Source organism: Mastacembelus armatus, chromosome 11 (genome assembly GCF_900324485.2).
Source record: "Mastacembelus armatus chromosome 11, fMasArm1.2, whole genome shotgun sequence".
Taxonomy (NCBI): domain Eukaryota; kingdom Metazoa; phylum Chordata; class Actinopteri; order Synbranchiformes; family Mastacembelidae; genus Mastacembelus; species Mastacembelus armatus.
Genome location: NC_046643.1, coordinates 3,222,329 through 3,246,147, shown reverse-complemented (window position 1 = coordinate 3,246,147; position 23,819 = coordinate 3,222,329). Strand labels below are relative to the sequence as shown.

The 23,819-nt window shown below is 37.9% G+C and overlaps 1 protein-coding gene across 10 annotated transcripts in view; it reads right to left on the bottom strand.

The window, feature by feature from the left end:
* Positions 1–300: 300 nt before the first annotated feature.
* thrb (thyroid hormone receptor beta) overlaps positions 301–23,819 on the bottom strand; it is an 83,712-nt gene continuing 60,193 nt past the window's right edge. For 8 of the 10 annotated variants that reach the window (XM_026299699.1, XM_026299702.1, XM_026299698.1 and 5 more), the window contains 9 exons: positions 22,699–22,771; positions 21,830–21,880; positions 13,639–13,739; positions 13,387–13,534; positions 12,596–12,801; positions 11,656–11,682; positions 11,085–11,231; positions 8,798–9,056; positions 301–7,533 (listed from right to left, as the gene is read on the bottom strand). In XM_026299699.1, the coding sequence (XP_026155484.1) occupies positions 7,292–7,533; positions 8,798–9,056; positions 11,085–11,231; positions 11,656–11,682; positions 12,596–12,801; positions 13,387–13,534; positions 13,639–13,739; positions 21,830–21,880; positions 22,699–22,705 (1,188 nt within the window). In that variant the 5' untranslated portion in view covers positions 22,706–22,771 and the 3' untranslated portion in view covers positions 301–7,291. Of the gene's footprint in view, positions 7,534–8,797; positions 9,057–11,084; positions 11,232–11,655; positions 11,743–12,595; positions 12,802–13,386; positions 13,535–13,638; positions 13,740–14,565; positions 14,948–21,829; positions 21,881–22,698; positions 22,772–23,819 lie in introns of those variants that run through there. The other 2 variants (XM_026299705.1, XM_026299706.1) reach the window with 2 other exon arrangements.

Sequence of the window (23,819 nt, the reverse complement as noted above, 5' to 3'; positions counted from 1 at the left end):
GGTGTAAGCGAGTAAGCACACAGTTCTATGGTCGTGCTCTATCACCTTATTTTTTTGGCTGTGTCTTGTGTTGAAGAGGGTTCCCCTAGTTTTCAAAGTGTCAGTATTTTAATTGATATAAAGCTTACATGTTGTGTATTTCTCAATTCATTTTTGTTCAATAAAATGACCACAGAGCAAACTTGGGGCCATATTGAACACCACACATCAGCACAAATAAAAACAATAAATTAAAAAAAAATAGCTTTTTAAATTAATGACAAGCAATTGCAACAGAAGTAAAAGCACAAAACCAAAATCTCTCAAAACCATCTTTATTCTCAAAAGCCAATTCACATTAGTTGTAATCATCATCAATCATGAGCGTCACAGTCATTTTCTTTTGACGTTGTCCATGCTCATGCCAAAGCACTGTCCTGACCTGGACAGCAGATAACTGGACCATGTTTCCAGTAATTTACAGAGTGCTAGACAGCAGATTTGGTACATAACCTTCTGCATCTTCTGTTTTGCTTCCATAGATTTAGACCTACACACTGCACACTCTTAAACCCACTCCCTCTCTCTATCTCCCTCTCTGTGATGGTTTTCCAGTACGTGCTGAACAGATGAGTTGAACGAGAAGACACTCAAGCACACAAGGAGAAAACTCTGTGTTGACGGTGGATGATTTGCTCTCTGACGCTGGTCACACATGGACCAGATATTTTCCTTAAATGTGTTTATGTGTTCAGCTGTGCTGCTTTGAATTGACACAAAAGTCCAGCTCCAGTAGTAATCAATTTTTAAAATTGTTCAACTAATGCTGTACTAATTTAAACTTTTTTTTTAAATGATTCATAACATCTTGCTCATATTTCTTTTGCAGACCAAATGGAAATGGATTTGAGAGCAAGATACTGTATTTTTTTTAACATTATGCAAAACAATATGTTCATATTATGCTAACATTCGTAAAAAAAATCTGCAGTCTGAAAATATACATCCTTTTTCCTTTGTACTGTAAAATAGCTTTTCTATGGTGCAAGTCTTGTTATTGGTTTGTAACTGAGTAACCTTAAGAATAACAACTCGTGGGAGAGATTACAGAGTACTGGCACCTCTTGAGGAACAGTAAACATTTCCTGAACCAGCAGTCAGCACTGACCATGTTTACATGCCCCAACAGTTCTGTGCATATGATCAGCCAAGTAACTGTGGGTATTACACGTGTGAGCTGTACATTTCAAACAGTTTCTTACAGCCATTTACTCCACTTTGTACATACTGTACACAAACATCAACATAGCATACATGTAGAGTACAGGTTTGTATTTTGATATAATTTGGTCAATTTTTTTTTTTTTTCTGGTTTCAGTTTCTTCAATTACATTGCAACACTAATTAGTATTTTTATGGGAGCAACGTGTCACATGAACACCTGTAAAGTGAAGGTGGGTTATCTCCAGTGATGAACCTACAGAGAATCATCACCAATCTCAGAATTTTGGTTCATTAGTATACTGTAAGTTAACAAGACCATTCCTAAAAACATGACCACAGGACACTACTATGATGTCTGGTTTTCTCCTTTTGGACTGGAAGTAATTTTTTTCTAAGTTAACTTTAAAAGTTACATTTTTGGTTGTCCTTGGCACATGGCAGTTTATAAGACTATGCAAACCCCTGGGGCTGGTGCACAGACAGATGTGTAGACAGATGATAGATAAACAGACGTGTCTAAGATGTAGCTAAAAATTTCACTTGATGTTAAAGTCCACATCTACTCTTGACAGTCTTTAAACAGTTTGGTCAGATTTTGCTCTTCTACCTGAATTATAATACTCACTACTCATAAGCAGTAATCCAGTTGTCCATATTGGCCCTGCAGCATTACGTCCTTACAGCAGGTCCGCTGAAGGAAAAGGACGGAAATATTTCACACACTTTTATTTGCATTGGCTGAAGATAATACAGAACAGTAGAGGATACTGCAGAGTTACTGGGTTCAACTGTAATATTACTGTGACTGTTCACAAAGAACTATTACGCAAATATATAGCTCTATTTAGTCTTTTTAGCTCTTTGTTTTAATTCATGTATATAATAGTTTATTAAAAGGTTGTTTCAGCAATTTCATCAATCCTGTTTCCAGGCAGCTGCCTTTCAGCCAAAATGCAACTTGCTGTTAGAGCACAACACCGATCAGCTAAGGAGTTCAATATTTCCCCTAAGGAGTTGGTGGACACCAAACAAGATTTAAAAGGAGAGTAAATATTGGATCCAAATGAATAATAATGTTGCTCAGTTTCTGCTTGATGTGCAAATATGTAACTGTGTTCTGTCCCCTAAGGGGAAAAATGCTGCAGCTTTCAAATCAGCAGTTGGGTTTTTAGTTTTAGTTTTAGTTTTTGTAAAGTGCCTTGAGATGATTTGTATTGTGATTTGGCGCTATACAAATAAAATTGAAAATTGAATTGAATTGAAATTGAAATCATTGTTTTATTTTAGGTGAAAGTCTTTTATTGTGGCCATGTACTCAAACAAGAACCCAGAAATATTTCCAAAACTCAGGAACTGCACTTGCATTTTTAGCACAGGAACATGGGTCCAGCTTTGGTTCATAGGCCACAGTTTGCCCCCTAAAAAGTCCCTGCTCCTGAGGTAGTATATGGTGTTATCAGTGACTGGTCAGATGCAAACCTCCAAACTGCTACAGCATGTGTGCAACTTTCATTCAGACTGCAAGCAAGCTGTAGTTGTTTCTAGTATTTTGGGCCTTAGCATGGGAATAGTTTAAATGATATTGATGTGTAAAGAAAATTAAGCAGTGAAATTCCTGAGACTAGATTAAAGGTGTAAAAAGCTTTATAAAGAGGTAAGAGAGGAAGGCTAACTCTTGAATTTTGTTTCAATGTGGTTACATACTAAAGTAGAACATCAAACAGTCATGTAACAGTAAATTACAAAAGCTAACCAGTTTTATCATCTTATTGTATTAAAAACTCCTAGATTTTAAGTCTAATTTGCTGAAGTAATTTGCAAGTCCAATCTTTACAGCTCTTCACATGCAACTGAGATGCAAACACAAATACACCAAATAGTTATTCAGTTCCTGAGTTTAGCTCATGGGAGTATCCGGTGGGAAAAGGCCATTATACTAGTGTGAACACCAAAATGAAGATTGACCAGTCTGTGATCTGTTTGTGCAACCAGCCCCTGGTTGTGATAACTGACTACATTTATTTCATGTTTTTTCCACTTGTGTTTAACATTCACACATCATTTTAAGTCAATTTGTAGATCAGGGAGAAACAATAAGGAAAGTAATTGGACGTTTTGATTTATGCTAGTTGTTCCACCTGAAATACTCTGTTAATTGGTTTATTAGTGGAACCAGCCAGGTTCAATCCCAGCATGATGGTCAAATCAATAGGACTCAGGGTGCATGTAAACATAGCTGACATTTCTTTTCTGAAGGGCTCTGGCTCAGTGTGGCCCAGCCCTATATGCCAATCTGACCGCTTTTAGCCTGGGTGCCTGTTCCCACGTCCATCGTCTCCCTCTGATTGTCTGTGCATTTTTATTGAGTCTGTACAGTTTGCGAGGTGTTTTGTGAGGTCCGGGTCATTCAAACACTGCAGCAAGTCTATTGCTTTGATAAAAGGCATCACTTCACAGAAAAGAGGGGAAAAAAAAGAAACACAAGCTGCTTGGAGGAGTAGTGTGAAGCTTGAAAGAGCAAGATATACAAAGCAAATGCTCGTCACATTGCAAACAACAACAACAAAAAAAAGAACATAGCGGCTAAAATATAAGAAAAGAAAGAGTGCTACGTTTTCACAATCTCACCAGCTTTCTCAGTGTACCTTGCTGATGATGAATCATATTGTTTTTGGGCCAGCCAAAGTTCACTTGGCCTCTAAATCCCACCGGTGGTCACAGTGGAGGGGTCTGACCCATAGGTTATTTAGGCACATGCATATATGTGCATGTGTACAGTATATTTAAAGGTATACTTATGCACTGTACATGTGCAGGTTTGTGTGTTAGTGTACATGCATGCCATCATAAGAAGGTGGTGGGCTTTTATACATACAGATAATGCTAATTTCTGCATGTAAATAACAATACAGTCCAAGCAGCCATTTCCCCAACCCACCATAGCACCATGACGTCACTGTGTTAAGATGCAGCCTCCCGTCTGCAGGGAGCTGGGGAAAAAAAAAGAAAAGAAAAGAAAAGAAAAGAAAAAGAAACCAAACAAAACCAAAAACAAAATGAGTGAAATCACTTTATGTAGGACTAGAGAGGCAACATGGCTGAGATGAAACACTTAGAACACACACCAGGGTGGGGGTGGGGTTGACTGTGAGCTCCATGCAGTAACAAGGATAACCAGTCAAGTCTTGGTATCACTTTTAAAGCAGAGCAGAGAGTCAGTAAGGAATCATTCACTTGGATTTGGCACAGCATGTGTGGCATTGTTACACAAAAATGAGTACTGTATGATTGTCTCTTCCTGACATAAGAGTCATTTATGTGCTTTATTTTGTCCTGACCAGCTTCTGCCAATGATGTACAGGCTCATGTTAATGCTATCGCTGCATTCCTTTCAATGTCAGAAGTCTGAATCACTGGGCGCAGTTCTACCCTTTGTGTGGTTCCACGGTCCACTTTGTAAAATTAAAGGCAATAAATATATTCTTCACCAAAAATACTTAAAAACACAAGTGCGATAGAGTATTTGGGCCATTAAAGAACTCAAATGTGTACTCTGCAGTACTCTATTCCAAATATTAAGGTTGTTTAATCAGTTTTTTAATTGATCCACTGATTCATTTTGATTTATTTTCTCAATTAGTTGGATAATTATTTGGTTTTAAAAATGTTAGGAAATACTGAAAAATTGTTACCATCAAACTGCTCAGGCTGCATTTTGTTTGACCAGTCCTCCATCATCAAAGGCATTCAGTTTACTATCAACTACAATAAACAAATGAGAAGATGAAACTAGGGAATGTTTGGCCTATTAGCTTAAAAAAACAACACATACAATTATTCAGTGATCAAAAACTGTGACAGATTATTTTCCTGTTGATCAACCCTTAACACTCAGCTTCAATAGAGGTGTGGTAGGACCAGACATCAATGTAACAACATAAATTCATCCTAGAATATACTATCTGCCTATTGTCAGGTTTCAATTAGGATCCATTCCACAATTCAGTATATTTACTATGCAAAGGCAACTCTCTGAAAACTAGGAACTGGTTTGCCTAATATTCCTATTCCTATTCCTTCCATCCATCCGTCCATCCATCCATCCATCCAACCATCCATCCATCCGTCCATCTCCGCTTATGTGGGGCCTGGTCAGGAAGGCAGCAGTCTGAGCAAGGATGCACAGACCACCTTTTCCCTGGACACCTCCACTAGCTCTTTCAGGGGAGCGCCAGCTGGGAGATGGAGTCCCTCCAGTCTGCCCCGGTTCTTCCCTGAGGTCTTCTCTCAGTGGGACTTACCCAGAACACACCTCACCAGGGAGGCACCCAGGAGGCATCCGAAACAGATGCCTGAACCACCTCAACTGGCTCCTCTTTATGTGAAAGAGCAGCAGCTCAACCCTGAGCTCCTCTCAAATGACTGAGCACCTCACCCTATCTCTAAGGAAGCACCCAGCCACACAAAGAGCAGAGATGAGATCTTGTGTCCACCAAACCGGACCCCTCTGACCCCTTACTGCACCTAGAAATTCTGTCAATAAAAAAATAATGAACAGATTCGATGACAAAAGGGAACTCTGGCAGAGTCCAACATGCACTAGAAACTAGTCTGACTTAATGCTGGCAATGCAAACCAGACTCTCACTTCGGTTGTATGGGGACTGGAAACTGGAAACCCTACAGCAGGTCTCAGACCCCATACTCCCAGAGCACCGCATGTGTACTGGTTGGGCAAAGTCCCATGACCCCTCAAAGACTCTAGTGAGGATATAGAGCTGGTCCAGTGTTCCATGACCAGGATGAAAACCACATGGTTCCTCCTGAATCTGAGGTTCGACTATTGGCCGAATTCTCCTCTCCAGTACCCCGGCATAGAATTTCTCAGGGAGACTGAGGAGCATGATCCCCTTAATGTGGGAACGCACCCACTCCAATCCCCCTTCTTAAAAAGAGGGATCACCCCCCCGGTTTGCCACTCCAGAGGCACTGTCTCCAATCTCCAAGTGATATTGCTAATCCTGTACTTTATTTTCTTCAGCAAAGTCAACCACGTCTCAGTGTGTATTTCTCTCAGAGTTTCCCTGTGGAAATCACAATTACATCAGAACATAAGGCTATTCTGGGAAAATGAAACTGTGATTATATTACCAGGTTTTTAAGTGGAGTTTGGTATGAATTTCTCTAGTACTGCCGAGGTTATTGTCTTTAATGTTTGCTAATTCAAATGGTACGTTAGCAACCATCAATGTGCTATGTTTAACTACTTACCACTACTGGATTGACTTATGTTCAAGCAAGTGTGTGTGTTTTGAGGTTTGAGGTTTATAAACTATATAGTGTGTAGTGTTAACAGTGTACATTGCCACATATATGTGATGTCAAATCACAGTATCTCAGAAAAGTTAGTTTTGCCTTGAGCTGCTGTTTTGTCGCAAAATTCAGACTCTTCTGACATCTCTGGAATGCAGCACTGACCCAGGCACTTACAAAGGCCTGGGAGCTGTTGCTGTAAAATAGGTCAAGTCACAGTATGATGGTGAGGCACTAAACAGTTCACTCACCAGATGGATAACAAACTAAATGACAATAATTATCAAGTGGGTCCAATAAAATCTAGCAGTAGGTGGAAGAAAGGCCAATAATGTCTTAATTTATGTGTGTGAGCAGCTATTTTGAGTTTTTGAACATAAGGTTAGGGAAATACAACATTTGCATGGTTTCTAATGAATGAACAAGTGTTACTAAAATCACCATTATGCCAAATGTACAATCATCAATACACACTAAAAAACCTATAGTAAAATCCGAGGTGAGAGGTTATATCCACAACATTTACAACAACAAAAACAAACAAAAAAAGAACAAAATGCTATTCACATGTACCCGCACTGTAAGGAATGGTTCCATCCAAAATTAGACCAGAGAGCTACTCCTAAATTATGGAATGAAGTGACACTCAGTAGTGCTAATAGAAAGTTTGTGACGGGCCTTCTGCTGGTTCCACCCCCAGGTGCCCAGACGCTGACGGATGCATACATACACACACACATGCACGCTGCACACACGCATACACTAAAATCCATTGGTCAGTCCTCGAAGACCTCCAGGAAGAGAGGAGGGAATAGCTCAGTGGGACACTCCACTTTCATGTGAAGGAATCGGCTGGCATGGCAGGCGCCAATCATCCGGAGGTCCGTCACCTTCATTAGCAGCTTGGGCCAGAAATGTGCCACTTTGTGTTTGCGGTAGTTGATGTAATGTTCAAACGCAAGTAGAAATTCCTCTTGGCAGCGTTCAATACGCTCCACGCAACTCAGGCCTGGCCGATCTGAGGGCAAAAAAGGCGACAGTGTTTTCATCAGAAGGCTGCAATGACATAAGGCAGAACTCTTTACTCTGTGTGAGAAAAGCAGCTGTGAGAGAAACTGATAAGATATTCCAAATTACATTTTAATGAGAACAATTTCCACTGAATTAGAGGAAAACTTTATTCCAGTTCGGATTATATTTTCAGAGTTTAAGTTTAGCCTAACTGCTGAGATCTTGGAATGAGGTGACATTCCTAATAACAGGTTACACAGGGTAACAAATGGGAGCAACAAGACAGGTTGGAAGACTGAAGGTTAATCAGATTATCTAAAGTTTGTTGTTTGCTACAACCAATCCAGAGCACACTGCAAATCTAAGTAATACTGTAGACTTTGACGTGGTAATATGTGGCCCTCTGAGGGTGCAAGGCTGTGTGGAAAGGTTTATAGTTAGTTGTGAAACAGGATCAAAAAGATGCTGTAAGTTTGTGTTTGTTAATAATTCACTAGGTGAGCCAGCAATAATTATGTAACTGTACTAAGTGTCTACCTTAAGAGCTCGATAGATTCAGTGAGCCCAGTTTTTGAGCCTTGAGATGATTTTAATGTGATTTGGTGCTTACAAATAAATTGACTTTAAACTGAGAAGAGTAAATATCATACTTGATAAGAATATGGTGCCAATTTGTAAATTAATTTTTATGTTGTTTTGTTTAGTTTAGTTGAAATGTTTTATTAACAATGACGATAAATGAATTTTTTCTGGTCTATATTCCAGTTCCACTTTTTAAAATTTTGTGCACAAAAAATGTCAAATTTGAAAGGTAGTGATTATAGCACAAAGTATCGACTCTAAAACCACTGGCTTTAACCTTTCAACCTTGAATCTGGTATTGAGTGGCTACTGTCAATGTTCCAAAGACAAAACAGATGGGCAGGTAAAACCTGTGTCATGTCACAGCAGACAAATACTGATCCATGCAGAGGAGAACCAAGCAATACTAAAGAAATCCCAGTGCTTCTGAAATAGAGACCTTTGTGATTTTTGGACAGCTCCTGATTCTTCTGTTCAATCTGACAATGAATGGCTGCTTTACTGGTCTTTAATATGTATATTTTAAACAATGTATACTTCTCTGTTAGTGAGTTAAATGCATTTATCTGTAAACTAATGCTATTATTTGAAACTAGTTTGCAGTAATATAAAAGACATATTAATGCGCTAAAAAAAGACAAATCCCCCCCTAATCAGGTGTGGCTAGAGCTTGAACAGCAGGTGCTTACCAGATGACAGCAGGATGACAGCCTGGAGAAGAGCCACCTCAGAATCATCCAAGTTAAAGGAGGACAGCGACACACCAAGGTCAAAGATGGCATCCGAGACCACGCCCAAGCCTCCGTTCTTTAGCTGACCCCGTGTGACTGCCATTTCCCCATTGAGAGTGAGAGTCTCACTCTCTGGATCATAGCGAACAGCAGCTCGCAGTGACATGATCTCCATGCAGCAGCCTTTCAACAGGATGATCTGGTCTTCACAAGGCAGCTGAGTATACAAGGACAAAGCATCCTTATAGAATAATACGGCTAATCTAGCAAAAGCATGTGCACCTTTTTTCTTTTGTTATGGCCAGGTTAAAACAGGAAAATTCAGCCTTAGACGCTATTCAAATTATAGAAAGACACAAAACCAAAATCTGTGAACATTAAAATGACTAATAAGTTACACTTCTGCTTAGCTGGTCTAAATATATGGTTAATATTTTAATATTAGTGAGTTGCATAATAACAGCATAATAACTTCTAGACAAAAATGCTACAGAAATGTTTCTGGTGAGCTATGAGCTAAGACACTTTTCAACAGCTTAGAAACCATTTTGTGCTAATAGTTTGGTGTTGTTATATGTAATAAAATAATTCCTATTTGTGAATGCAAAATCAAGCTCATAAATGGGCTGCAGCACACATTATTTTGCACACATCACAACACTATTTTGTTGACTTGGTTGCTAAGACAATAAACCACAACTTTTTTTATGGGTCCATAAATTCCTTAGAATGCCCTTGTTTGTGTCTCTCATAATGTCTCTCATGTCTCTCGAGAGACGAGAAACACTGTTCAAATTGTTCATTTCCAAATTAACTGCCACACTGTATGAAAAAATGTGAAATTAAATAGGCATATACTTCAATGCATGAAGATAGAGCTTCTAAATAATAACAGCTGTTTTCTTGGGTTTAAATGGATGCTTTTTTCAAGAAATTTCAGTGGAAACTACTTTAAAATTTAACACAGTGAGCTAAAATAACTCAAAATCCATCTCTATGTTCCCTATTGTTAGCAGCTATGTACTTCTTTAAGGGAAGCTTCCAGGAAAAAGGACATAAAAGATCAATGACAATAAAATACTGTCAGTGGATCTAATGCTTTGTTCCTATATGTGATAATGGCCAACTTCATCTCTCAAATTACTCACTTGAAGCTCAGTTTTTGGAAAGCATTTTTAAAATGCGTTGTAGGTTTTAGTTTAATTATGGCATTTGTTCAACATAGCAAAATATATAGAAAATCACTGGTCTTAACCTTCCAGCTCTTTTGCATGTGCTGCATTAGATCAACTGACAGTATTTTGTTGTTATTGATCTTTTATGCCCTTTTCCTGGAAGTTTTCCTTAAAGAAGTACATAGGTACTAACTAGGCCACTAGTACTGCCCTTAAATGGTTTATGTCATATCTTGAAGACAGGAAGTACTTTGTTGAAATTGGTAACTGTATGTTAGACTAAATGGCCTTGACATGTGGGGTCCCCCATGGGTCCACCTTTTGTTCAGTTTTTACATGTTTCCTTTAGGCCAGTTAATACGCAGCAACATGTCTGACCATAACTATTGAGATGACAGGCTTCCTGTCTCTCAGAGAACAGACTTTAAAACAGCCCTGCTTGTGTATAAGTCTCTTCATGGCTCAGCACCACAGCACATCTCTGACATGCTGGTGCCAAATGAACCATCTCAGACTCTGACAACATCAGGGTCAGGCCTTCTGCTCGTGCCCAGAGTCAGGACTAAACATGGAGAAGCAGCATTTCAGTTTTATGCAGCTAAAATCTGGAATAGTCTTCCTGATGATGTTAGACAATCCTCATCTCTGACAATGTTTAAGTCCAAGCTAAAAACTTTTCTTTTTATCTCAGAATATGACAACTGAAAGTGTTTTATCTGCACTCATTCTTTTCTAATTTGATTCTAAGTAAATTTTTTATTCTATTTAAAATCATATTCTTGCTTTTTCACTTGTCTTTTATTTCTGTAAAGCACTTTCAATTACTCTGTGTATGAATTGTGCTATATAAAGAAACCTGCCTTGCCTTATTGTTTTATTCTGTGTTCTAAATGTACTGTGTTGTTCTGGGTATCTAATTATTATAGTATTTTACTTTTTATTCCAGTTACTGTTAAGCATTGTGTAACTTTCAACATAAAAACTCTAGGTGTCAACAGCTGGATAGAGCTTTATGAACCTTATTCTCCATTTAGGTTTTCTGAAGCTTTATGAAATAAGTAGTAACTTACCTCACAAAACATAGGCAGTTTTTTGGCAAAGTCCACCACCCTGGTTATGGCAGGGGTGATAATTTTTGTAAACTGGCTGAAGGCTTCAATATCCACCTTGTTTCCCTCAGGTGCATTAACCATGGATGCTTGACCATTATCCGCAGGCTGAAAAGACAAGGACAGAAGGTCAGCATCTGATTCAAGACAGACTGCCGAAGCCTGAATAAAAGAATTAAACAGCTTGTAGAAATGTGTAGAACCTAGTGCTGCATATGAAACAAGTTCAAGGGTTAGATGAGGAATGTAACACACTCACGGGCAAGTAGGAAAATGGGAGAACTTGAGTGTGGGACCATAAAACTGAGTGAGGCTGGTTTACTTTTCAGTGACTAGTGTAAAGCAAAGATGCCACTCTAAAAACATGTAGAACATATGTCTCTATTATTTTTAATTATGCATGTAAATGCAATTAATATGTGGATGACATACAATAGAGTGAGACTGTATCTTATGATTCTGGGAATAATCGGGCACAGTTTGACAGGCAGTACATCACTTTCAATATGTATTTTTGTCTGCTATGTCTTACCTTAGTTTCCGTCACCCCTGCAGCACTCTGGTCAGAAGTATAGAATAAATTACATGTTATTTCATTAAGAAGCAAAGTTTCCTCGACCTGTTGGATAATCAACAGGAATTGTGAAGTTTCAATGAAGAACCTGTGTCAAGCCAACTAAAAAGAAAACACGTTAAAACAGAAGACAGATGAAAGAGTGTGCAGCGAGAAAACTGGTAAAGACAGAAGTCATGCATGCAGGACATCAGTAAATCAAAGCTTCAAAAAATGTCTTTGTGGTGAACACTACTTTATAGTTTGGCTGAAAACCAGTTAGAAAATTAAACAAATGACATTTTCTCATTCTTCAATATTTTGCTAATTCCGCAATGAACCTTGATTTAAAACATTTCCCCTTTAACAATAATCTGCTTGTCAATAACAGTTTAAAAAAATTGTAAAAATTCAATTTAATATAGTGTTTCTTCTGAATGTGCCTTAGAAACCCAAAATAAAGTCAAAAGCAGAAAGACTTTCAATCTGGACAGAGCGATAATCTTCACGGAAAATTAAATTAGTCATAAAGGGTGAGGTCTAAAATCAAAATCTACTAAAAGAAAGAGTGGAAAACGAAACAGCATCAAAGAAGCAAGTTATTAGTATTAAAAAATTCTTGGTCAAACAGAAAAAAAATATAAGATGTTCCATTATAAATTATTGCTGCTGCGCTGAGGAACACAGTTTTCTCCATCGTCCAGCTAATTCTCCCCACTCTACAAGGAGATACAAAAAGACACATGGACATATTAACACAGGGCACAGTGAAACAGTGGTTTTGGTGAAGATGGAGGAGACAGTCATGATGGGGAAGGGGTCTGGGAGGGGAGAGGTAGGTGTGAGAGGTGGACTGGATAAGGCAGGGTAATCAATACACTGAAGGCTGTGGTGAGGAGGGAGGAAGAGGATGGCTCACCAGGAATTTTCGCTTCTGTTTCCAGTGGTTACCCTGGGCATTCGTGGCCATATGGGCCTCAGTCACCAAACGAATAAGGTCCCACTCCTCTTGGGTGGGCTCGAGTCGGTCCCACACCGTCCTCTGCAGTTCCTCCCTCCGACGGCGCTCCCGGTTCTCCTCGATTAGCTTTCGCTTGGCCAGCCTCTTGCTGTCGTCCAACACCACTGTGATGGGGGGGGGTAAGAGCAGAAACAGAAAAAGGGACACAATGAGACACAGGGACACAGACAAGAATGAGGAGGAGGACGGAAAAGCATGAAATGATGAACTTAGGTGAAAATTTACTTGAAGCAGTACTTCTGAAGCATAATATACATAGAAACCCATTAAACCACTCGTGCAGCATAATAGACTTTTACCTGTTTGAGATTTGAGAGATTTGAGATTGAGATTAATCAAATATTGACATATTTGATTAACTATATTTTGGAATTCTGGTTTTATGATTTTGTCTATAAAAGGTCAAAAATGTAATAAATCTCTCTCTGTGGTTTCCCAGAGTCCATGCTGACATATTCAAAGTTTGTTAACAAGAGTAAACAAATACATAAATGACTAAAATAAAAAATAATTGGTGTACTATTTTTTTATCAAATTAGTTGCTGATTGTCTGCTGAATGTAACTTATTGATACATTTCCTAACTGCTTTAGCAAGCTAAGTCAAATCATGAAGCAGACAAAACAATGACAAAATGCAGAATAAACACCATGAGGCAGACAAACCATTATTTTTCTCTGAGAAACTTACAGTCAGTCGCCATTCCCACCGCAATACACTTCTTGAAGCGACACTCCTGACACTGGTTTCTGGTCACTTTGTCGATGACACATTTCCCCTCGTACTTACAGGCGTAGGTTGGATTGAGATTCTTCTGGATTGTCCGTCTGAAGAAACCCTACACAGTGGAGGAGCCAGTCACACACTAAAAGCTAAACTCCATTTATACAACAAGTTAATGAATTTGCTTCTATGAGTCATTTAAAGACGTGCTTGTTTTACCTTGCAACCTTCACAGGTAATGCAGCGATAGTGATAGCCTGTGGCTTTATCCCCGCACACTACGCATAGCTCATCCTTGTCCAGGTAACTTGGTATGTACCCTGGACAAAAAAAATAAACTGTTATAATATTGGATTTTATTGTAGTAAAAATACTGGATTTGTAGTCTCGCTTCGCTGCCTCACATGCTCATATTTTTCAACCAGTTTTCAACCTGATTTTAGTTGATGACGTAAGAGTAGTTGGTAACTGAAGAAATAAATGTAATAATATCAGATTTTATGTCACTTTAGTAATTTTATGTCATATTTAAATGTTTTGGTTCCTTTGTCTCATTCTGTAATGTCTAGGTGGGCAGTGTAGGTATTTGTGTTAAGAGTTGTATTATTCACCATTGTGACACCTTAATATTCGATTAGCACTGACTTCTACAGAGAGCACTGCTGCTTCCAGTTAACTCAACAATTTCTCCCATTTTGACATTAGGCTTAATGAGTTCAGACTGGAGGTCAAGAAACTGATCAATATTTTTTGGGGGTTTATGAAGAAACCAATAATTCATCTTGCATCGGCCTTCTGTTGCTTGCCATCAATCAATATGAAACCCCTGCCCGCCTCAGTCAACCGCTGTGACCATCAGATGTGCTATGTCCTACTCAGTCCTGCCACCACATGACGCCTTAAGTCTTGGATTTACGCTTATCAGACTTAATTTGAAAATCCCAGACATCAGTGAATCATTGATCAAGGACAAGCCAACACTAATTACCCAAAATGTTAAAAAACACAACACTGTTTTTCACTCACATCTCAAAGAGACAAGCACACAATACCAACATTTTCATTAGTCAATTTAAAACGCTTAACTTGAAAGTGTACAGGAATCAATTTTGCCCACCAAAAAATAAATCAATCTGGACTTCATACCTTTCTTGTGAGCCCCCTGCATCCACTGCAGTGAAAAGTCAGGTTTGATCTCAGACAAATACTCAGGCTGATGGTGGAAATGACTAAGAGGGCTCTCCATACTGCAGAATTCACTCTTAAAAACTTGAGGGCCAGCAGCATATGAGCAAGAGTAATGTTGGCTGGATGTCCAAGCCTGCTCCATACAAGGCAGATGGTGCAGAGGCTGGGGCTCACAGTATCCATACCCGGGCCCCTCACCTGGGTACATGCAGTGTTCCCCACCGCCCTGCATGGTGTAGCCTCCGACTCCAGCATGAGGCATGTCATACACGTCTGGTATGCAGTAATTCATCATCCAGAGCCACAGCAGAGCACCATAAAACGCTCTGGGTCAACTTTTCTCAAAAAACGAAAGGTCTTTATAGGTTCTGAAAAAAACTAACCTATGACAGACCATAAAGTGACGGTAATATGACAATTAAAAGCTTTCTGGTCTTAAGGAAAAAAAAAAAAAAAAAAAAAAAAAAAAAATCACACAGAGAAGCTGACCCTGTGTAGATGCGCAATCGTTTTATCCATCCAAATAAACAGACCACAGACTCTACCTAGCAACTGCCCCACCCGCCGCCACCCAGTCAAATTGGGACTCAGAGATTTATGACGAGGTAGAGCTCTAATCTTACACTCCACAAATCCTCGACAGTGGAAATGTCACTGATTAAGACGTGAGTAACACTTAGAGTAAAAACCATCCAATAGCATCCGGCGTGTGGAAAACAGTTCTAAAGAAAGCGACGAAATGTTCAAAGAAACCTTGAAAAGGTGAAACGTCTTTCTGACGAGGGTTCTCCTAGTAGTTTGGTTAACTCTGATACATTTCCTAACCCTTTAACTTTAAAACCTTATGTTTTAACCCCCTTGCTTTGCCTCTGGGCATTTTAAACAGAACCCACAAAGAAGCTCAGTGAGCTGCCACATACCTAATACCATATATACTAGTGTAATCATTCCTGGCAATTATTGAGTGAAGACTGCTGAATTGTGAGTTTACACACATGACTATTTACTATTAAGATTATTATACTATTACGTATTTAATCAATCCTACTACCGAAAAAGTAGGTAGCAAAGATGGACATTTTAAAATGCTTTAATGTGGGAATTACCAAGAATAAATGGACACTTAATAGAGAACAGTCACTTCAACAGGAATTAACCTCATTTAAATGTTTTAGCAAATCCAATTCAGACAAACTAGACTAAAGGCGTACAAAATAAAGCTTATGTTCTTTAAAAACAGTGTTGTGATGACACAGCTTAAAATAAGAATGGCAGCTACATACAGTTACACACTGTGTGATCTGTTTCAGATGATACGCCTATTATCCTAGCTATACTATTGATTCGGTTTCCTGTTCAATAAAAATAAGCCTCCTGGTGAGGAGATATATTTTGGGCCTCATAATGCTTTCTTCAATAATTCACAGTTCTTCATACTTCAACATAACATGTTGTTCTATACATTTGTTATTAAAATGTTGATATTGCTGTAAACACAAACAACAACCCATTAAAGCAGAAGTTTGTGATTGTTAGGATGATTGTAGTAATTGCAGGTTATGGATAATACAGTAGCAGAAAACTAGTTTACATTAAAGCAAACTTTTATCCAACATGTTAAATATGATATAATTTATAAATTCATGGTTACTTTCACTTTTCAATTACACAGGTACTTTCTCTAATATTTTGAATATATAATTTTATAATATTTTACAATATGTTAAACCAATCATAATTACTGCAATTTGAATAGTCATTTATTATGTTAACACAGTAAAATCATGGTGACCATAACAGATTTGCTAAAAGACTAAATCAGTGCTACACCATTACACCGTAGTTCACTTTGGATTAATACTTTGCCTGGATCAGTCTGTTTCTACATTTCTAAACTATGATATAAAAAAAAAAATCATTTGGCTATTTAGGCAAAGGTAAAAGGCAAAGATTATAGGATTGCCAAGAACCAATCAGAATCATATCAACAATTAAACTAGCGAGCCCACTTAAGGTCCCATAATTCTGATAAGCCCAGCAGTTTTTGAGCTATCATATGAATCTGAGTATGGCATCATTATATTTTATATTTTGAAGCCAATGGTATGTTTATAATTAAAAAATAATGAATTCTACCTTTTTACTAAAGCTCCATTAATGTCTAGCAGACGTCTCCTGTGTTCATGTCTGCTTAGAATAGCCTATACTTATCTCTGTTTTCTGTCTGCAGTCTTCTGCAAAGCTTAAAGCTGTTTCAGAGACAGTTAGGGTGAGATTAGTAAATACCATAATACTGAACATGTTGGTTAATGGATCACAGAGGTGGGCCAGAAACACTGAGACATGAATATGTGAACACATGGTGAAGTCTGAGTAATGATGTGTGCAGTTTTGGCTTTAAAACCCCTGCTGCTTAACTCTGGGAATTGCAGCCAGACTGTGTGCCCGCCATCACGGCTTTCAAACAACACAGACGATCAATACTGTTGGTGCACCGGATTATAAAAAAATATAGATAATCAGGAGTCCTATCTCTGACTAGTCAACATATCTTGAAGATCTTAACTTTATCCCCAACCCCCTCCTTTTTTCTTTTTGAAATTATTTAGGCATGCTGTTCAGTATAGTGTTGAGAAAAAAAATACACAGCATATACAGCATTTGTTTGCTTGTCCTTTAGAACATGAAATTAGCATTTAATAAATTAGACCACATCTTTCTAAATGATAATTCTGACTTCTATGACTAAAGAAATCTATCAGGATTCCTTTAAACTGAGACCTAAAGGAGGCATTAAGATAAATATATAAATAAATATCCTATATATTTAGTCATGTATGTGTGTGTGTGTGTGTGCGACGACTCACTATCATCTCTTGTAAAAACATCAAGTATTTGTGTATTTGCAGTGTAGATAGATAACAGGCTTTAGGATGTTAATAGTTTAATTTAAAATAATTAAAAATTGAAAAAAGATGAGTATTAGTGAACTGGGAAATTGAGCAGATACATCTCTATGGTTTTTGGTTACCTTTAGCACAACACATTAGGCACTTTACATTACATTTACAATCTGAATAATAAATAATAAAATTAAAAAAAAAGAAACAAATACACAAAAATTACTTAAATGCCTGCAAATTCCTTTGGTGATTAATAAAGTTTATTGCATTGCTTTACTGACTGAGATGTGATTCTCTGTGAGGCCAATCTAAGGGCACTAACAGTTCTGTTTTCTGAGAAGACGTCTGCTTGTTAGTGACTGCTTAGTCTTACGATGCTACATAAAAGATGTTAAGTCAGATATTATTTATATGGCAATCTATCATTTAATTTGCACTTCATTAAGATAGGAGGAATGGAAAGGCATTAAGCATAAGCCCCTTGTAAACACACAGATACCTGGCACTCTACCAACACTTAAGGATTTAACAAATGACACACAGTTGTTTGACTTGTTAAAACAGTTTTTTTTTTACTCACTGCAGCACTGAAGTATGGACATTAGTGTTGAAATCTAAGTCTGGAATCACTGTTTCCATCATCTATCTAGTTAACAAACTAATCTCAAAAGCACATTTAAATATAACTGCACAAACTTGAGAAGTCAAATATTTCATTTATATAATCTGGTTGAGTGAACAGTTAAAATAGCTTATCATGGGATTACAGGCACCATTAATGTAATAAGTGTGAGTGTGTGACAAGTACATGTAACAACCTGCAACAGCTGGTAAGAGGCAGACCCAATAAGGCAAATCTGCTTGCAAGCAGGCTTGATACCAGTTTAACTTTTTGATGAGGTGATGTCCCAGCCATAGACTAATCTTGTTTGGAGTTTCTTAAACAACCGTCAAGGAACTGTTAAGCTTTCATCACCTGTTAGTACTGAAACAATCTGTTGTCTGAGTGGAGAGAATTAACGCCCATGTTTTACTACAAATTATTTCTATTTTTAATGAAGCATTTTGACTTAACTAAGTTTAGAACTTTTGATATGTTTTTTTAAATCATGTACAGTAGAAAAACATTTCATTTATTAATATTTACTCAAAAAATTTGAACTATTTTTTGAAAAATGCTGGAAAGCTGCTTCAAAATTGACTTGGTAAAATCCCCCCCAAAAAGATATATGCAGTACGTATGTGGAAATGTAATACGCATGTGCTATTTGAAGGTACTGAAAAAAAAGTATTTATGAATCAGAAATGAGCAATACGTGTACAGTAATGTGAAATATCCAAACATATATAAAAAGTCAAGATGAACATTAAGTATTAAGAATATTTATATTTCTAATTCCACAAATGTATCACTTTCAGAACAAGCACATGCATTCTAATCATTTTAGAACAGTACGGACTAACACTTTTTTTTGGACTATTTTAATATTTCTCTGTAATATATGTAAATATATTCAGAATTTCTCTAATATTTCATATTACTCTACTTACCTCTGCTTCTTTTTTTTCTTAATCCTTGCCTAATAAAACAGTTTGAAAGAGCATGTCCAGAAAAATTTTTCACTTTTCCTGTGTGAAATACAGCTGAGTAAGTACCCATGCAAATCACCCAAAAGCTAACTCCAGGTATTCCTGATGTGGCTGAAGTGAACAACAAGTTTGTTTTTCTATTTTAGGTAACAACAGTCTTCTTCATCTGTGGCACTTCTTTATGATACTGTACCCTTGCAAACCTGAAGATTGTTTCTCTCCTCATGGTACCTCACCACAGTGGCCCTGCAGACTTTTGCACACATATATTCCCTCCCTACGTAATTGATTACTTTAGGCCTTGGGGGTTCAAAGCCGGTCATGAACAATTTTTGGATGTGAGGAATCTCTTTTACCCCGGGCCCTCAACTGACATGACACCCTGAGCCAGATGTCCTCGGCTTGTCGGTGTTACCTGAGTTGGTAAACCTTTCCCCTGAGAGTTCAGGGTAAGCTCAGTGGAACAACAGAAGGCTCCCATCACTAAGGGTTCAAGTTTGAGAGGATTATCCTGCACTTCAAAATGAATTCTACTATAGATACTGCAGTTTTAACTTCATTCATTTTAAATACAGTAAGAGCTTCCCCTACAACAAAAAGAATGATTTGCAATTACGAACCGTATTGTTAGAAGAGTACGGGGGGCTTACAACAGAACATACGCTCACTAAATAAATTTCTTATATCCACTGTACATTATATATAAATTATAATTAACCTCATTCTATGACCTGTGTTCGTATTATGTATGCTGACCAATCATATGTCCAGTGAGACATCACTCATTTACAAACAATCTGCTCGTCCCACCACGGTATTTTAGCTTGTCGACGTCAAATGATATGGACGAAAAACCTTCCACTTATTGATGGCATGTGATCACAACAGTGAATTACATTTATATTTCATTGGCACAACACTTTTTTGGTGTCAAAATTCAATCTGAAATTTAAACTGTCACCCACTCATCATGGAGGTCCATGCCTGCATCTGAACAACTGCCTCTGATTGGCTAACTCAAACTTGACCTTGGCTTGACCAAGCTTGACCTATCAAGGCAACAAGTCCTAACCAGTCAGAAGAGGAGTGAATCTTTGAGCCATTCATCCATGGAAATATGACATGCAACTGATTCAGTTTTCATTTAAAATTTTAACCAAAATAACCAAAAGTGAATTGAATGTTGCATTGCCACACTGAATTGAAAATCACAGAATGCACAGAATTCAATATCATTATCTAACCTACAGTATAGTGCAGTACACATAATGATAAAGCTGACTAAACCACGTGATTTCTATTTTAGTATAGATCAGAAAACGTCTGAAGCAACGTCTGCAGTGTAACATTACACAGCTCAATTTGTCTTTGGCCGAACAGCTGAGAGACAGACTGTGCTGATGTCATTCAGAGAGAAATGCCAGCTGCTCCATACTCCCTGAACACTGGGTTTATACAGTTTAGTTCATTCCCATGAAGACATAATGTGCTTCAACAATACAAAATCAAGGCCATCCATTCAGTGACACCAGACCTGTTGACATCATCGTCATCACTAGTTAAGTCTAATATACACACCACACCACAGTACACATGCCTAAATGATTCAATATTCTATTACAATAATTATATTATTTGAAGTTGAAATGCAGTTCAGGTCAGTGAAAAAATGTGCTACGAAGAACAACCTCAGTGCAACAGACTGATTATGCCCGTGATTTCCACTGAAGTCTAAATGCATGAACAAGACTATAAAGGAATGTAAGGAACTGGCTTGATGAGTAAGAAACCTTCATACAGATGGGACGGCTTCAGTAAACAGTGTAAAAGCATCAGTATCTCCTGAACATAAGCTGAAACACAGCTGAAATGCAAAGGACCAGAAGTAATCCATGGAGAGCATCCAAGGTTCATTCATAGTCAGATGGAAACTTAATCTGAAAGGCCGTGTGTGCTGCCTTTTCACTTGAAAGTTCATTTGTTAAGTGATTGATGGGTCAGAGTGAATAAGAGAGAGATAAATGGGGAAGCTTGCAAGTTTAGCATTTAAGGAGTCAAACACTTAGCATAGCAAATTAGTTATTACACCTTTCAAACTTGTTAAATTCAGACATGTCATTCCAACACACATTTCTTTGCAGGCTACATGTGGCTAAAATGCTAAATAGTAGATTTATTGAACTAGTGAATTTTGTTGGAGAGAGAAATATGGAGAGAAAATAATCTAAGTAGTGGCAAACTGTAAATAAATAAATAAATAAATAACAACACAACACAATTAAGTTTAGATATCTATTGGCACAGGATCAAATATGTACTTGAAGTTGAGTCAAAAATGTAAAATTGATATTTATTCATGTTATGGCAGATTTATTTATTTATCATAACTTGTCATACTCCACACATCAGCAATTCTTGTTTTTATGTTGTAGATCATGTAACATTATTTGCCATTATTGAGACTAATTTCTCTCCATATAAAAACATGAAAACATAGAAATAACATGACATGTTTTTACACTCTCCAAATGACTAATAATATTATCTGATCTAAACAAGAGTATATCAACTCATTAATTTGCTTTAACAAGATGAAACCGAAGGAAGTTGGAATCTGAAGCTGCACCTCAGTTTTAGTGAAAAGCTCTACATTTTTCATGAGTGCTCCAGGTCTCACCCAGACTGACAGAGAGGGGGAAAGCAGTGCTGAGAGGGAGGATAAATATTACCATTCTGAATGGCCTCATCTTTCCAGCGGGGGGAGCATTTTTCTGCTGGCTCTAAAATAGATGGGAGAGGCACATTAAAAAAAAACAAAAAACAAAGCTACTTGCTCGGTGAAACAAGCAGGCTACTGCTTGGCTTTTCACATCAAATAAAAACATTCAGAAGCTGATGCAAGAGCAGGCAAATGTGTGTATCTTAAAACAACAGCATCAGAAACATCACTCATCACAGTGTGTTGTTGTTGGTGTTGCAGTGAGTAAGGACATCAGGTTCATTTCATTCTCATGTGACATGTATAAGCTTGTTCACGGTGCTGAAATTGACAGCATATGTGTAGGGTGAGCGAGGTGCTGGGACTGTTTAAATCCACTCATGACAGCCTGTTCATCCTCTACACAGTCTCTGCAGGGTCAACAAATGCACAGAGGGGAATGTACTGATGCGTGAGACGGCCTGAGAGAGGACCTAAGACCTAAGAGATAAGAAGTGCATTCTGACAAGAAACAAACACAATACTGTTATTTTAAAAATCTATATGCTGACAGTGGTCACAGCGTGAAGATTATTCTGCTGAAATAACACATTAAACTACCCATGATTTAGATGAATTCCCTGTCAGATTCAATGAATTCCCAAACTGTGGCTTCTTAATTTAAACTTCCCTGGAGTTCAAAGGTCTAAATTGAAAAGATTTAAGCTATTTTGAGAATAGCAGCAAGATGTAAAATCTGGCACTCTATATGAATTACTGTTGCATTTTTGCTCTAGTCAGTGTCTCAATACCACTGATCACTGCACAGTCAGGGGGAACAGTGAGTGCTTGTTGTGTTTGGGAGTTTGAATAAGACTAGGTGTGGTTGAGTGGTCTTACCTGACATACTGGTGGGGTTCAAGGTTGAGACGTCATCCTCAGAGCCTTCTCAGACATCTGGGTACCTACCAAGCTGAAAACACATTGAAGAAATAATTTATCTTTAAGTCTGTTTGGATTCTGAACATATAACAGCTCACAACCTTGAAGTAAGGTGTACTCAAGGCTCGTCTGTCCCTGCTGTGCCATTTTAACAAGCACCCATTATCATGTGAAGAGGAAAGTGCCACTAATTGGATCTAGTCAGCCTTTTCAGCTTGATAAAACAGTTTGAAAGAGGTTTTTGATGTGTCTGCATCTCAGGGGACATTCAAGAATGCAGCTATTGTATGTATGCAGCTACAGACCCAGGCTGTTACAGCTCTTATGTTTGCCTCTGTGTAGGGTGACACCTAGTGGTCAAATGTGTTAAACAGCTGCACAAAAAAAAAATAGAACATCAGTGAAATGTCATCTCTCATCATATATTATACAAACTATTACATAGAATCTTTTACATCTACACTGTGTAATTTCAATCAATGCACTTTTTTTTTTATAATGAACTTATTAACTTAACTGGATCTTATTCTAATGCAGTGTTATCCAGGTGTGATCATTTCTGCTGGTACAGGGATCTTTGATTTTTCACTGAATGTTAATACTTTTGTTTACACACACACCATACAGATTAAACATCTATATGGATTATGTGCGTGTTGGCTGCCGTATGCCACTCTGCGTGTGAATATATTTGAATATAATGTGTATGTATGCAAATATTTTTGTTGTGGGATGTAAATGCAGCATGTTCACTCTTCCTTCTTCCTCTTTTATTTTCTTACATATTTTTTTCTTTTACATTATTTGCATAGAAAATAAAAAATACTTTTTGAAAATATCATTCTAGGTGTATGAAAACATTTATTTTTCCATCCATCCATCCATCTTCTTCCGCTTATCCAGGGCCGGGTCGGAGCAGGGATACCCAGACTTCCTTTTCCCTGGACACTTCCTTCAGCTCTTCCGGGGGAACACCAAGGCGTTCCCAGGCCAGCCGGGAGACATAGTGCCTCCAGCGTGTCCTGGGTCTTCCCCGGGGCCTCCTCCCGGTGGGACATGCCCAGAACACCACATTTATT